General features: G+C 41.1%; 1 protein-coding gene across 1 annotated transcript in view; it reads right to left on the reverse strand.

Moving 5' to 3' along the window:
* LOC119732221 (chloride transport protein 6-like) overlaps window positions 1–17,070 on the reverse strand; it is a 33,829-nt gene that overhangs the window by 4,164 nt on the left and 12,595 nt on the right. Inside the window, exons 10-21 of the mRNA XM_038205654.1 lie at window positions 16,020–16,136; window positions 15,392–15,561; window positions 14,156–14,255; window positions 11,687–11,846; window positions 9,830–9,983; window positions 7,843–8,011; window positions 6,604–6,710; window positions 5,154–5,358; window positions 3,665–3,837; window positions 3,154–3,319; window positions 2,097–2,204; window positions 1,293–1,418 (exon numbers count right to left, since the gene is read on the reverse strand). Of these exons, the coding sequence (XP_038061582.1) occupies window positions 1,293–1,418; window positions 2,097–2,204; window positions 3,154–3,319; window positions 3,665–3,837; window positions 5,154–5,358; window positions 6,604–6,710; window positions 7,843–8,011; window positions 9,830–9,983; window positions 11,687–11,846; window positions 14,156–14,255; window positions 15,392–15,561; window positions 16,020–16,136 (1,755 nt within the window). The remainder of the gene's footprint in view (window positions 1–1,292; window positions 1,419–2,096; window positions 2,205–3,153; window positions 3,320–3,664; window positions 3,838–5,153; window positions 5,359–6,603; window positions 6,711–7,842; window positions 8,012–9,829; window positions 9,984–11,686; window positions 11,847–14,155; window positions 14,256–15,391; window positions 15,562–16,019; window positions 16,137–17,070) is intronic.

Below are 17,070 nucleotides of genomic sequence, written 5' to 3' on the forward strand. Positions count from 1 at the left end.
TGGCTTCTGGCTTCGTACCGATTGGGGTGAAAGAAATTAGCATACCGGACCCGGTACCCGAACGGTCTGTTATCTGATGGCTCGCCTTATTACACCTGTGGATGACCATGAGGTTACTGAAACCCATGGTCCTAAAGAGGTTGAAGACTTTGGAGTTAGCACTTAACTTGTTTAATATACATGTAGCCCTTTGATTTGAGGTTTCGGTCTGGGAGTAACACTCTCATCACAGCTATGGATGGCCACGAGGTGCCAGAGACCCATGGTTATAAAGAGGCTGTGGAATTTGGAGTTAGCACTCTAGTAATTTATATAGCTCAATGACTCAAGGTCTCAAGTGTGGGTCTAACTCACCTCATATCACAGCTGTTGATGACCATGAGGTGCCGCAGGCCCATGGTCCTAAAGAGGCTGCAGAATTTGGAGTTAGCACTCTAGTAATTTATATAGCTCAATGACTCAAGGTCTCAAGTGTGGGTCTAACTCACCTCATATCACAGCTGTTGATGACCATGAGGTGCCGCAGGCCCATGGTCCTAAAGAGGCCGCGGAATTTGGAGTTAGCACTCTAGTAATTTATAAAGCTCTATGACTCAAGGTCTCAAGTGTGGGTCTAACTCACCTCATATCACAGCTGTTGATGACCATGAGGTGCCGCAGGCCCATGGTCCTAAAGAGGCTGCGGAATTTGGAGTTAGCACTTTAGGAGTTTAAAATAGCTCTATGACTAAAGGTCTCAAATCTGGGTGAAACACACCTCACCACAGCTATTGATGACCACAAGGTGCCGCAGGCCCATGGTCCTAGAGGTTGATGGCTTTGGAGTACTTAAGCACTTTAGTTTCTTAATATAGCACCATGACTAAGGTCTCAAGTGTGGGTCTAACTCACCTCACCACAGCTGTTGATGACCATGAGGTTACTGAGAGCCATGGTTCTAAAGAGGCTGAGGACTTTGGATTGGCACTTTAGTTGCAAAATATAGCTCTATGACTCGATCGAGGTCTCAAATCTAGGTGACACTCACCTCACCACAGCTGTTGATGACCATGAGGTTACTGAGACTAAGGTCCTAAAGAGGTTGATGACTTTGGAGTTAGCACTTTAGTTATTTAATATAGCTCCATGACTAAGGTCTCAAGTGTGGGTCAAACTCACCTCACCACAGCTGTTGATGACCATGAAGTTACTGAGACCCATGATCCAATTAAGAGGCTGAGGACTTTGGAGTTAGCAATTTAGTTATTTAGCATAGCTCTATGACTGAGGTCTCAAGTCTGGGTGAAACTCACCTCACCACAGCTGTTGATGACCATGAGGTGCCGCAGGCCCATGGTCCTAAAGAGGTTGAAGACTTTGGAGACGGGGGTTTCTGGGGACACGGTGTAGGGGCAGGGGTTCATGAAACTGGTCACATCCTGACAGAAAGTGGGAAGAAATTTGGAGAAATGGGTTCACAGAATAAATTTTAAAAGGAACTTGGTCATAGTGTCCAAAAATAATGTTTCGATCAATTGATCACTTACACTGATGAATGGTTAAAGGTATAGTCCATCATTTGTAATTTGTGCATTTTGTTCGTTTGAAGCAACAAAAGTGTTCAAAATCTAATAAAGGATACTGAACAACTAACCTGATGAAGTTTCAGCTAAGCTTCAGCTGTATATTCCAAGAAAATCAGCTTTCTATGATCTCAATTTCAAATCAAAGGTTGCTGAATCATGTTTCGAATTGCAGCTATATACGTGACATCGCGCACTGATCCGACGAATTATAGCAACCGCACGCGCGTGTGAGTCGTGCCAATGCTTGCACGCGCTTTGCCGAATAACAAAACGAACTACTAATTTAAATTTTCCTACGGTGCGTCTTAAGACGCACCGTTGGAAAGGCTTTCTTTCGTTGATTACTTCAAAATGACAGCTTCCCAGAAAGAATAATTTCACAGGGAGTTTAGTCCCCTTACTATCTTTCAACCAAGTATGTTTTTCAACAATAATTACGCCAGTTACTTTTCACATGGCTGCAAATGATGGACTATATCTTTAAACTTACTATGTAATTAACAATATCTCTGGACAATGGACATTACTTACCATGATCTTATTGTGGTTGATAGCGTTGATGTCGATATCATGAATGTCTTGGAAGCGTGGGTAGTCCTCAGTTAGCTCTCCGTAGCTCAGTTCCTCTTGACACAAACTCTGCGTTTACAAAAAAAGTAACAACAAATGTGATGTGACCAAGCTAAATGAGTCGTTTGTCGACCCTATTAAAAAGAAAATTTATTACAGATTTGAAAAGAGCACAATCTCAGCATTACTGATGTGAAAACTGCATGCTAATACCATCTTTAGTTAAAAGATTATGGAAGTTGGAATAGCAAGAGATGTGATGATGTGATGAAGTGATGTGATGAAGTAGCCCTATTTTGGCCTGTATCTCCAAATATAAATTCCCTGTCAAACGACTCATTTAGCTTGATTGTATCACAAATATGCATTGTCTAATCCCCACTGAAACATTGGGTACTTTCCTCGCCTTCCATCGCTGTGACCCGGGTTCGAATCTCGCCTGGGCCAGTATGTGGATTGGGTTTTCAGTCCCTACCTGATTCTGTGGGTTTTCCCCAGAATATTCTTCTGGGCTTTTTCTCCCACCTCTAAAACTGTAACTTCCTCTCATTGTCTTCTCTCCACAGGTTTCTTCAGGCTTTGTTGTCAGGCTTGCCAGCTACAGTGCCTAGGGCGCTTTTGAGCAATCCTTCGTTTCATTACCAGAAATGATTAATAATAATAATTATAATAAAGCTATAAATCGAAGGAAAAAATATCACAGCATTCTTTTTGTGTGCATTTTTCTCCACTAGGCTATGACCAGGCCTGTGCCCAGTTCTGTCTCAGTTTGCCAGAATGAGGACGGCAAGCTTTGCAGCAGATTGTCTGTTTACTAGCAATTCGAATCATATACGCCCTTACATTTTCATTTTTCAAAGTGCAAAGAGACTAGGCAATGTGGAAAATCACATATTGGAGGATACAGACTGTTAAATCAGACTGGGTTAAATCATTGGTTTTGATGTGCAGTCTTCTAAGTATTTGACATAATAGCTTCAATGGCAAAGCGCCCCCAAATGAAACAAATTCCACTCACAGATGTGTTCTCCGCATAGCAGACTTTCTTCTTCAGCAACATGACCAGGTGGCTTCTCAGGATGACCCCATGAAAGGTCAAAGGTCGGCAGTCATCCCGGGTATCCTCATTGTCGTCCAAGCTCATCACGTCAGCCAGCCAGCTTGGGTAACCGCTCGGATCAGTTCTGAGAAAACAGGTTAAATTAAGAACCAGTAAAAGTGGACTTCCATTCCATACCTGGTTTATGAATTATAATTGAAAAAATTAGGTTTTTATTGACGTAACTTATCTGTAACTTCAAACCAAATGATGTCATCAAGATGTCACAGTAATATTCACATTTTTTGATCAAGTTTGATGTTTGTATAACACGTAGAATTCTGATTTATGCATTAAAGAAGAAATTTTCGGAAAAAAAATAAAAGAGAGCGAAAAAATAATAATTTGTACAATTTCAATAGGTATTTAGGTACAGTATTCACATTGCAATGATGGAGTGAAACTGAGGAACATAGTTCAACTTAATTACCGGAGTGAGACTCGATCCCAGTCCTCCGTGTTCTCTGCACTATCGTGCCGGTTGCGCGCTAAGTTGTAGTCTGCTGCCAAGCGACTCATTCGGTGGACTCGCAGCATCTCTACTGAGCGGACGGAGGACGATCGTTGTCTCTGCTCATCGGAACGCGACAACGTGCTCTCCCGCTGAAATAAAAATGGTAAAGATGTTGACTTCAACGGTAAACTACAGACGTAGTAATGAATAAAACCGACCATTAATTCCTACAGTCCTCCAATGAATCCTCCAAGTTTTTAATGATTTTTTCTCACCATACGGAGTTATATCATCTGTGCAATACCCCCTCGCACAGCAAGGGTCTATGATATGCGAGCAGATTCGGCGATTAATTATGCAACTAGACTGCTTCTTGACCTTGAGATTCTGACCTTTCAGCGGGCGCCTTCTATGTCGGGTCTGTGGTAGCCCGTTTTGAAAGCCAATGTCAGTTTAATTAGATCTCCATGCCTGTTATTGTATGCAGTATTACAAAAACATAAGGCATGCAAATTGACCAATCAACAGCTTAGTCCAGATTTCGGAATGAAATGACATCATGTCGACTCCGACTGGCTGGTACGCGGGGTTGCATACAATAATTTGCATGCTTAGATGCATCATGCGTTGGACCAGAGACAGAGAGAGCTCCATTGGACAATGGTTGATGCTCAGACTAAGGGAGTTAAGGTTAAGAGAGTAAGACAAATTTGCTGAACCGATCGAGACAGAGACGAGGCAATGAAGAAATGCTCAGTTCTAGAGGTGGGAGGAAGACCACAGATTTGCCTGGAAAACCATGGAAACAGAGGGGACTGAAAACTCATTGCACTAGTTGGCCCGGGCGGGATTCGAACCTCGGTCATAAAAGTGGAATTTGAGGAAAGTACCTCTGTGTCATGGAGCTACATTAAAATGCTAGAGCGCTAACTCGATGTACAAAGTAATGCCTGATGGGCGCATCCATGTTTGTGCACAAACCTAAGAAAAATCGAAATTTTCTACGGCTTTTGTACGGCTATTTGCATATCTGCATTTGTATTCCATACCGGTGCGTCATCGAAGCTGATACACCCAAAACCGAAATGCACGATCAGCAAATGAGCGTTTCATTTTGCTCTACGCAAACAGCGCAACGTGTGTGCGTCCCTCCGCTGCAGATGCTTTTCGCCGTGACGTTTTTTAACCGTCATGACGCGCTTAAGTTGTTTGCGCATCTTCTACTTGCGCGTTGCATTTAGAGTACACTTTTAAAATTCAATCCATCTATTTTGATTGTGTTCTACAAACACGTACATGAATTCAAAATGTCTGCGCCCAGGGTGACTTCAAAGCGTCTCCGCACGCAAGAATGAGGAGCAAGCGCTCTAGTAATTTAATATAGCTCTATGCTCTGTGTCAAGCTCAATTCTGAAACTGTATCAAGCTCAAAACTCCAGAGGAAAAATACAAATTGGCAACTTACTTTATAGAGAATGTTCTTGCTAGCTACTGCAGTGTCCGCGCTGTTTGGCGGTGCTGCTGCTGCTGCTGCACTGGTGTGCAGGTTTTCCGTGACCACTGGATAAGCATGGTGCTGCGTCGTGCGCAGTATGCTGATGAGGGAGCGTACGCGGGTGTGCGGGTAAATGTAGGTAAGTCTTGTCTCCATGATCTGATGGGCACGTAACCTGCCGTCAAAAGAGAAGTCGCAAATTACAGATGCAAGCAGGGGGTGTGCATGGCAAACAGGGCTTTGACCAATCAGATGACGGGGATTTACTCAGGTGTTGTATAAAACATGTAATGAATGCTTCACATTCATGCAATGGAAAGAATAATTTCATTCGGTGACAGATGGAATGTTTCATGAGTGCAATGGAACCTTTGATCTATCACCATGAAATTATTCTTACCATTGCACTCGGAAATTATTCTTACCATTGCACTCATAAACACTCGTTATTTGTATAATGAATGTCTGAGTGTTTGATGTCTAGAAATGTGGCTTGAGACAGGTATGTAGTACATCCCAGAGGTAAAGCTGTATCAGTTGGTGAATGGGCTTGGCCACATGTCACCCCCCCCCCCCACCAACAAAGAAAGCGCCTTCGCTATGCCTCTGGCCGTGAAGTCAACTCAAGTTCAAATAAAAGGGGCATATCACGGTTTTGGGGTGTGTCAACCCACCTTACCCCCCCCCCCCCCAAATGCCACTTAAAGGGAAATATACAGCACTTGCAAACATCAAAAAACAAAACTACCAAATTATTATAAAATACCTTACTGGACCATTATAGTGATTGACAGTCTAACCCATCCTTTAAAATCATGGCACCTGCTATGTAGACATTTTCAAGAAAAGTGGTATTTTTATCAATTTCCAACGCTGGTCGGTTGGCAGACCAGCGTTGGAAAGTACTGGCTTTTTTTAAATACTGTCCCCATTCTACCATATTTAATTGAATTAGTCTGAATTTTGTTTGCAATCGATTACACATCTTTGAACTGGTACGAGTCTTCTGGACTGGTTCCCTAACCTTACAATTTTCCGACGTCTATAAATTGTTCCATTTCAATTTAAGTGACATCAGGGAACTAGACTTCAAGAACATGATTGTTTTTTTGTGGTTTTTCCAGCATCTACAAACACAAATCAGTGTAACAATATCTGCTATAAAATACAAATCCCCACACCATCAATTTCTAAAAACTACAGCAAAAGAAAATGTTGTATATTCCCTTTAACTTCCCAATTTTCAAGCACTACTAAGATATATTCTTGCCAATTTTCTAGCACTACTAATGAAACACAATGAAACAACCCACAAGATACAAACTGAAAGGTTGTTGTCGTTAACTTATGACAGCTTTAAATGTATATCAATGCGGTTGTTTCCTCTCAAAGATAAAAATTCTGGAGGCTGGATTCCTACCTGTCCATTTTCCTGGGCGGCTCCCAGCCCAGTAACGGCAGTCCTTTCAATTCCACATGAATGTCATACAGGCCTTTGTTAAACAGGTCACCTGACCACTTGGCCACCTAAAAACAATACGAAATTAAGAAATTAGGGGGCTTCAAACCACCTGTACTCATCTGCAGCTTGTTGGTCGGGAAATAATTGTGAAATCTTCTGCCAAAGGACATAACGGAGAACACTCCATGTTTTATCCTGATATCAACTAATAGCCGAAATGTGTAGTTTTTGGCTATGGCTAAGTATTCTGCCATCCATTCACTTCAAAGAGAACCTGCCGTACCTTAAACATCATGTTTGAAACACCTCCATATAAGGCGACAGCAAATCTGCAGAGACTTAGCCACAAAAGCAAATACATCTCCGCAGTTCTCTGAGTGGTTCCCTCCCTCCGAGTACAGATTCTCAATGTCTCTCAGAACCCAAACTAAATTCAAACCATATAGGTGCAGCACCAATACATTCAGAACTGGCCCCCTGCCTTACATGACTGATGTTGCTGCACGGTAAATAGTGCAATTACCTACTGAATCCACCTTGTCAATCGTTTATTTGGAACTTGTCTGTTGTGCTGTATATTCATAAACTACTATGTTTTATCCCTCAATTTTAAAAAGAAAACTCTTATACTGTCCAATTATTAATGTAAATTCCAGTTTTATAAATAATTTTTTTTTAGCTGTCTTTTTTTTTCAACACTGTAAATTTCATGTAATTCAGCAATTTGCGGCAATATGAATTTTATGAAATAAACCAATTTAAACCAATTTAATAGTTTCATTTACAACACCTCACCCACAGATTCTGTATCTTGATTGGCCAAGAGCGAGTCACATGGCATTTGCTAATTTTACTATCTTGGTGTGCATGGCTGGAAAGACTACACAACTGCCAAAAAAACTATTTAACCCCTAAAAAAATACTATACGCACAGCAACCAATGTAGCAACAGGAGGTCTGTGTGCACATGAATTGTGTGTACATTGCGTGTATTGTTCCCACGCACTAAAGGTTGGGTTAATTCATTTCATGAAGATGTATAGTTTTTAATAGTGGACAAATATTAGCACACAAATATTGACTGCTTCGAGTGGTGTGGTAAAACAAGGTCACCCACATAGTCACTCATACATACATGATTATTGTCCTGGAGTTTCCTTTATTCAAGCAAAACTTTTATAGGAGTGAGAATCTCACCATGAGTGTGACCATGATGGGCAGGCCATAGCTGATCTCATTGGTCGATTCAATCAGAATGACGGTGAGGCTGATTGTCATGCGCACGACCCCGCCCAGGAACGAGGCGGCCCCGATCAGCGCAAACGTTCCCGAGTAGATGTTACTGATGTTCGCAAAGCCAGTGTATCTTGATAAAAGAAAGCACGGAATATGCTATAAGACAGTGTTGTAGTAAAGGTGCTTGTGACGGATCACAGGTCATCACAAGTCAGTCACAAGCCCATCACAAGTCAATAACAAGACAATCACAAGTCCATCATAACTCAGTCACAAGTCCATCATGATGGGCTTGGGGTGGACTTGTGATGCATCACAGGGCCATCACAAGTCCACCACAAGTCAATCACAGTCATTCACAAGTCAATCACAAGTCCATCACAAGTCAATCATAGTCATTCATAAGTCCATCACAAGTCCATCACAAGTCCACCACAAGTCAATCATAGTCATTCACAAGTCAATCACAAGACCATCACAAGTCAATCACAAGTCCATCACAACTCTGTCACAAGTCCATCATGATGGACTTGGGGTGGACTTGTGATGCATCACAAGTCCATCACAAGTCCACCACAAGTCAATCATAGTCATTCACAAGTCCATCACAAGACCATCACAAGTCAATCACAAGTCCGTCACAAGTTTCACAAGTCCATCACAAGTTAATCACAAGTCCATCACAAGTCAATCACAAGTCAATCACAAGTCAATCACAAGTCCATCGCAAGTCCACAAGTCCATCACAAGTCAATCGCAAATCCATCACAAGTCAATCACAAGTCAATTACAAGTCCATCACAAGTCAATCACAAGTCCGCCACAAGTCAATCATTGTCATTCACAAGTGCATCACAAGACCATCACAAGTCAATCACAAGTCAATCTCAAGTCAATCTCAAGTCCGTCACAAGTTTCACAAGTCCATCACAGGTCAATCTCAAGTCAATCACAAGTCCGTCACAAGTCCACCACAAGTCCACCATAAGTCAATCACAAGTCAATCACAAGTCCATCACATGTCAATCACAAATCCATCACAAGTCAATCACAATTAGTCCATCACAAGTCCATCACAAGTCCACAAGTTAATCACCAGTCAGTCACAAGTCCATCACAGGTCCATCACAAGTCAATCACAAGTCAATCACAAGTCAATCACAAGTCAATCACAAGTCCACAAGTTAATCACCAGTCAGTCACAAGTCCATCATAAGTCCATCTCAAGTCAATCACAAGTCCGTCACAAGTCCACCACAAGTCAATCACAAGTCAATCACAAGTCCATCTCAAGTCAATCACAAGTTTCACAAGTCAATCACAAGTCAATCTCAAGTCCATCACAAGTTCATCACAAGTCTGTCACAAGTCCGTAACAAGTCAATCACAAGTCAATCACAAGTCAATAACAAGTCCATCACATGTCAATCACAAATCCATCACAAGTCAATCACAATTAGTCCATCACAAATCCATCACAAGTCCACAAGTTAATCACAAGTCAATCACAAGTCAATCACAAGTCAATCACAAGTCCACAAGTCCATCACAAGTCCATCACAAGTCAATCACAAGTCCATCACAAGTCAATCACAAGTCAATCACAAGTCCACAAGTCCATCACAAGTCAGTCACAAATCCATCACAAGTCCATCACAAGTCAATCGTAAGTCCACAATGCCCAACAAGTCATTCAGTCAAGCGATGCTAATTGTTCCCTGCTGGTGGTGGGCATTCATCCCATAACAGCTTGAGATAAGAAAGGGTTGAAATCCTGGTACGGGCTTGGGCAAAAACCCGAACATAAGCTCTGTACTCAGGTTTTCTGAAATACGAGGATTGACGACATGGAATAAAATTAGTCGTGCGTACTTCGCGCCTTACGCGCATGAACCAGTACACGCACGTGGTTTGTTCCTTCCACTGGGGGTCTATCAATATCACTTACTCATTCAGGATGTTGCCGACGATTCGTCCATAGGCCGCACCGCACAACAGACAAGGTACAAACAGACCGCTTGGGACCATAGCGCCGTACGTCCAACAAGCCAACAGGAAGAACAGGCCAAAGAAGATACCTAGCGACTGCAGGCTGAACTTTCCTGAAATTAACAGAAAAACCATTTCAAATATTGGCGGCATTAAACAAACAATGATCAAAAGGAAGTTTTATACAGGGCTGTGCATTTTTAAATAGTTAAATATTTGAGGCGTTCTGACACAGTGAGACAGAACTGGGCAAGGTCGAAGTAAGGGTCTGCGGGTATCAGGAAAGAGAATAAAATTTTCCTTACAACACTGTTTGTTGCACTTCAATTGGACATTCTTTTGTCTAAAAAGTAAAATACTAAGAAAAAGGCCATAAAATTTTGAGTTTTGAATTCATGAAAATGAAAGATGCCAAAGGCTTTTCCTTAAAAACTTTTTATTCAACAATTTTATGCTATTTCTTTAAAACATGTGAAATAGACATATCAAAGATTACAAATTTTATCACTAAATATGAAAATTCCCCAGATTCTGTTTCTTGCATATATTTCTCTGCAATGGCCTGTGTCCAGTTCCGTCTCATATTGCCAGATGCCTCACAAATATTCCATTATTCTACTTGATTGAATATTCAAATCACTGATCAAACTTAACATGCGCGAGCTTAAAATGGCAGCAGATCATGATTTATGTGCTCTGGCAGTTGTCGAAAATTGACAAAGATCTTTATATCAAAGTAATATAAAGAAGATGAAGCAAAATGAAAATACAACAATAAAAGGGTATAAGGCATGAAAAAGTGGCAAAACATAGAAAGCCTCTATAGCTTGTATAACGCATATTATACAACGCCTGACTAAATCCCCGTCATCTAACTGATGGGTCGTTGATCACGTTTAACTGAATTATTCGTCCCATCTCAAGGCCTGGCCGCACCGCAAAAAATAGAAGTTCTATTTCACGGTGAATATTACTTCCATTACATGGTCACACGATTGGTACCTCTGACCAATCAGATGACAAGGATTTGTTCAGGTGTTGTATAAAACAAGTTATGAATGTTTCACATCTGCGCAGTGGAAAAAATAATTTCATTCGGTGTCAGATGGAATGTTCAATTCCACTCGGCGATGGAACATTCCATCTGTCACCTCATGAAATTATTCTTACCATTGCACTCATCAACATTCATTATTTGTATACCATTAAACCTAACTCCCTAGGCCTTTTTGCTAGGATGTAACCTCAATCCTGCAAAATCCTCCAATTGGCCTCATGGAAAAATAGCATAATAGCCTCAATCCTGCAAATTCCTCCATTAATTCTTGAATATGGTCCGTGGAGGGGTGACTGCACTGCCTGCATCCTGCAAAATCCTGCGGCCGTGACTTTCAATATGTTGAGGCAGAGCCAGTGACATCCTGGAGCAGCACGGAGGATTTCAAGCATAATCCAGGCCTATATTTATAAATGGCTGAGCAAAAACAACACAAGGTCCGGCCCAAGACCTTGACAAAGTGCATCCTACGAAATCAGTAACGCACTTTTGCCATGTAACCTCAATCCTCCAAATTCCTCCACTCTGGCAAAGAGGATTTTGAAGGATTCAGGGCGGTTAGGGTTAAAGGACATGTACAGGAAACAACTGTTCACAAAGAGAGACAAATATAAACAAATTCAAAGCACTCACAGGATTATGGTAAATAGACTACCAATAAGGTCAACGTACAACACTCAACACGCTGCGAAAGAGAAACCCGTGCATTGCAGAAGAACGTAAACATTTTAGATGTCTTTCTTTTGTGTACTAGTTCACCTGCTTCGTGGAAGAGTTCCTTGATGGCAATCTCCTGGGAGTTGAAGAACAGAGTGGCCATGTCATTGTAGTATCCGTCTTGGCAGAAGAAGGTGACCTCTGTGCCGTTGCCACTGGACACGTTGGAAGACCACGGCACAAAGCGATTGTCTGCCTCTTGCTGTAAAAACACAGAAATGAATGCTTAAATATCAAACAATTTTGTAAAGAAATTAATATAGAGTTGAATAGGGAATCAGGAGAGATTTGAACCAAAGACTTCTGAAACTTCACACTGGTGCTTAAAGCCCGGTTCATACTTCACGCGAAGCCAATTTCATGTCGTCCACAATGGTGGACGCGCTTCGAACATATTGTTGACGTCACAAATTTCACTTCGCTTTTGTGTGAAGTATGAACCGGGCTTAAGGCTGGGCTGTATTCACTGAATATTCGAATGTTGGATATTCGATTTCAAGCGGATGTCCGAAAAGCATTTTTTGATTCAAGTATTTGAAAAATGCAAGTGGTTTCGAGGAGTCTAAAAATACTGCAAGTAAAACTTGCGCGATCCCCCTGGCATCCTGGTAGTTTGTATACATGCACAGGCAATTAGTAAGGGCAATATTCAGTGAACCTAATCGAAAAGGAATGTGTCATAACTAAAAACAGGGATTTGCAAAGAAATGGGAGGGCAGCTGTGCCAATCCACAATTGTGAAGCTATAAAGGGGCCGTTTACTTACGAAACAATGGAATAAAAATGTATAAGTTGTGTTGTTTTGTTGTTTATCAAATGCCACATCACGAATGATTTGAGAGCTTCCGTGAGGAATATTAGCTCAAATTGCTTCATAAAATCGTTCAGATATCAGCCATTGTTATCTGTCCTTTCTATTACATTCATAAATACCTAAGAAAGCTCAGCCAATTCCCATTGGTTGAGAGCCTGTCACGTGGCCAGTTTTAAACGACTGATAAAGACCGGCTGGCTGGTCTTAAACACTCTTTCAGTGTCACATGAAATTTGGACTCCCACGAAATCTGGTGCAAGTACCGTTTTATTGGCTGAACATTTACAATCCTCACATAGGCATGCACAACACTACCAGTGAGTCAGCATCTCATAGTCCTATTAATTCGCAACACACCAGCACAGCGGCATTCTGTGCCACATCATGCGGTACGCACAACGCGTGCGCCAATCTCCATACATGTAAGGAGTTGTTTACTACTATTGTAAGACTGGACATACCATTATATAGCAGAGATGAAACTGGCATATGGCAAAAAAATCGGAAAATATGCCGAAGAAAAATACGTGTCCCAAATTTGGGTCGTGCTGCATTACATACATGTACATGCATGTACAATACACTACATGCCCAATTTCCGGACACCTACTCCTGCTTTATTTTCGATTCAAACAAAATTTTACGATGAAAAAAATGGTCAGTGTTTTCATTGCATAAAATGCCCGAATTACGGTTAGAGTAACGGAGTCATCAATAAAGAAGTTAACTTTTTACTAAAGAAAGTCTAGGGAAAAGTCCGAAAGACAAGGCACCGTTCATGGTGGTTCAATCATGTCCATTCAACCAATCACACAACTCCACTACTCCACTTGCATTCATACGTGGGAAAAAATCAGGTATTATCGTCTTTCTCTTCTAACAAATGCCAGTGAAATGTTTCGCTAATGCTCTCTTCGCTATCCTCGAGATAATCATCACGATTTTTAAGGCATTGTATTTTGTATAACTAAATTTGAAACCTCCGAAAATCGCACAACATAATGATTTTATCCACTGGATCGTTCACAAGGCTACCCGTTCGGGGCCGTTCCCGACCGGCCATGTGCTAGCAGACGGTATGGTGCGGTACGTACGCTGGTACTCATTGCGTGCAGTACATGCACGCACGTGCGACACAGTAATTTTTCCATGTCGCCTGTCAATGTTTAACCTTTTGTCCAGCCGAAGAAGGCTCCGATCAGTGTTATGCCCTGTGTTTCTACTGTTGAAACACTCCAATAACAACTGGTGAAAGAGATTAAAACTGCGTTCGCGATGATTTTCACGTGCCATTTCCATCGACTTCTTCGAAATTATGATTGAAATAAAATGACATTTTGTCAGAAAAATCCTTACTAAATCAAATTTTGTGGGACACACTGTAAAAAAATCGGAAATTTCGTTGGAAAATTCAAAAAGTCGGTTTTCCGATTAAAATCGGAAAAGTTTCATCTCTGATATAGCTAGAGGAGTGTCCCAAAAAAAGTTAACTTGTTGAACAAAATCGTTGGAAATTTATAATTTTTGATTTGTTTTGATTTTTGGACCGAAACGTTTTGACTTTTTGACCGAAAGGTAGTTGAATATAGGAATAAAAGTGTGCTTGGCCGGTTTCCATCTATATTTTCCAATTTAAGTTGTGCGACCATTTTTTTTTTAAAATGCGAACACAAAATAATGAAATCTGTACAACTTACCGCATTTGATGACGGCAGTTTCTTGCATTGTCCCAGAGTCATAGCGGCACCAAAAGCAATGGACGCTGTAACCATGACGATAAGGATAGCCTCTAACACTCTGGGATGGAAAAGAAAACATGTTCAAATCACAATTCATGTTCTCAAATTATCATGGATTAAAAAAAATTGTGAACTTGAGATAAATTGAAATCAATGACCAGGATTCAATGAGCCATTTGCGAGTTAAATTTGAATAAAATCTGGAACGCTGACTTAAAGGTATAGTCCATCATTTGTAATTAGTGCATTATGCTCGTTTGAAACAACGAAAGTGCTCAAAATCTAAAGAAGGGTACTGAACAACTAACCTGATGAAGTTTCAGCTCAGCTTCAGCTGTATATTTTGAGAAAAACAACATTCTAGGATCTTGATTTCAAATCAAAAGTTGCTGAATCATGTTTTGAATTGGGCCTGAATTCAGCGTCCGAGACACGTTCTCACTGAGCCGATTGCAGCTACACAATGTCGCGCACTGTTTCTTACGAAGCACCGTTGGAAAGGCCTTTTTTCGTTGATTTCTTCAAAATGACAGCTTGCCAGAAAGAATCATTTCACAGGGAGTTTAGTCCCCTTACTATCTTTCAACCAAGTATGTTTTTGAACAATAATTACGCCAGTTACTTTTCGGATGGCTGCAAATGATGGACTCTGGCTTTAATCCAATGCTCTACACGTGTAAAATTTGCATTCTCCCGACCAAAGAGACTGTTACTATATCACGTGATTCGGGGCAAGCCTTACGCTAGCATGAAACAAGTCAAAGCTTTTGCAGAATGTTAATGCATTCTAGACTGCAGCGGCAAGCCTGCAGTTGTGGGTTGCCAATGCCAACTTTTGTGAAGTTGTCAATGATTCATTGCACTGCTCACCCAAATCATTAGATAAATATGTGAACTTCTATTTTTTAGGGGATAGCCTGATTAGAAGTACCAGCCAAGACTGGAACCCACTGAGGAGACAAAGGCAATATTTGGATGGTGTGTATAGGGCTTTCTACGCAGAATGATCCGTGGTGGACTTTGCAAGTCAACACAGCTAGGTGTGGAACACAAGTTTCACTACACTAATGCCAGAATTCACCACATCTGCAGCACCTCTGACGTCACGACCTTTATCGGAGATCAGCAAGACAGCCAAAAATAAAAAGATTTTTGGAGGTTAAAATGCAACTTGAGGACAGAAAACTGTGTTACCTGACAAACTTCCGGCGACTACCGAGATGCTTCATCCTGTAAATCGTCAACTTGGTGTTCAGGAAGTTGAAGAGCGCCCCCAAGAGTCCCCCCACAAAACCCATGACAATGAAAACGAGGAGATCGAGGGCGGTCCATGGATCGCAGTTGGTTGTCTTTCCTTTTTCACACTGTTATCGAAAAACATTTAATTGAACTGTCAAGAAATCAAATAATGCCTATCAGGACTTTATTCAATGACCACATTATGGGCTCTGTGCACCATCAAAAGAGGGCGCGTTTTTACCACTTTTGAGAACCCCTTGGACGGGACACCACGTCTGCGTATACGAGCAAAGTGCACATGTCTTATTTATGCTGAATGTGCACAGAACTAAGCCTTAGCATCTTCATGCGTGAGTGTCAGACGTCGTCGACACACGTAACATACAGTGAAATCTCGATAAGTCAAACTCTGATAAATCGAAAACCTTGTTCATACCGGTATGCATAATTTCGGAACTTTGGGGGAAAATTGGGAACTTTGCATAACTCGAATGTTTTAATATCTCGAATTTGTTATCCATTCCCTTGAGATTCGACTTATCGAGATTTCATGGCAATTTCTGGTCCAGTTGTAGTTTCTTACCCTATCAAAGATGCCAAAGTCGATGAGGCCTGGTTGGTCCAGAGCTCCCCACTGCTGGTAATCCAGCCCAGACAGCAGAAAGTTCAGCGTGAAGGTAGCGCACATGGCACAGAAAAACTGGGGGATATACAAAGACAACTTTTTTTTAAAATTTATTATTATTGTCATTTTATTTCTCTCTACAATTAAATGATTTAACATGTATACATATAAAAATACAGCTAAAACAGGAGGTGAGGTGAAATGTGGAGAAGGCAAGACTGGGGAGGAAAACATATTTTCCTATCACCAAAAGGTTCAGTCTACCAATTAATACAACGATAGCTCACGAATAAATCAATGGATGAAGAATAAAAACCATAAACAAAATGATTCATAAGGATGAATGTAAAAAACAACCAATATAAAAAACATTACGACATTAAAACATGGCGGGGACTAAAATACACTTAAAATCTTGAAAAAAAACGAGGTGAGTGAAAAAGCTTGAAAAACAACTGTCACCACAAATCTGGAATCAAGTGAGAAATCTGTCAATGGCTGTTTTTAAAGATGAGACTGAAGTGGTACAATCAACTTCAATAGAAAGAAGTCCTGTAAAGCAAGGCCTCTTTTCAACTGATTCAGAAGGGTTGTTCACTGTGAAGTCTTATCATTCATCTGGTCTATACACCATGGGTAGGATTTACCCCATTGGCATTACAGGGTAATCCTATACGATACTACTGCCCGACTCACTATGCTCAGGGGAGACAGTCAGTCAGTGAGTCAATCCTCTCAGGCAGTCAGTCAACAGATACGTGTAGGTACAAACAGGCAATCATATACAGGGTAATCCTATACGATAGCACTGCCCGGCTCACCGTGCTCACAAGTCAGTCTGTCAGTCAGGTACAAAGAAGACTATAATAGGCCGGCCTATTGGGACCCGGCAAAAAGAGACATTTCCAACTCAAGTTGCGACACATAACATGTCGCAATTCGCAACGGGTCGTACGATCCATTTCATAAAACTTACGATGTATTGAACGCGTTGTGATAAGGCCTAAAA

The sequence above is a fragment of the Patiria miniata genome, unplaced genomic scaffold (genome assembly GCF_015706575.1).
Source record: "Patiria miniata isolate m_02_andy unplaced genomic scaffold, ASM1570657v1 HiC_scaffold_24, whole genome shotgun sequence".
NCBI lineage: Eukaryota > Metazoa > Echinodermata > Asteroidea > Valvatida > Asterinidae > Patiria > Patiria miniata.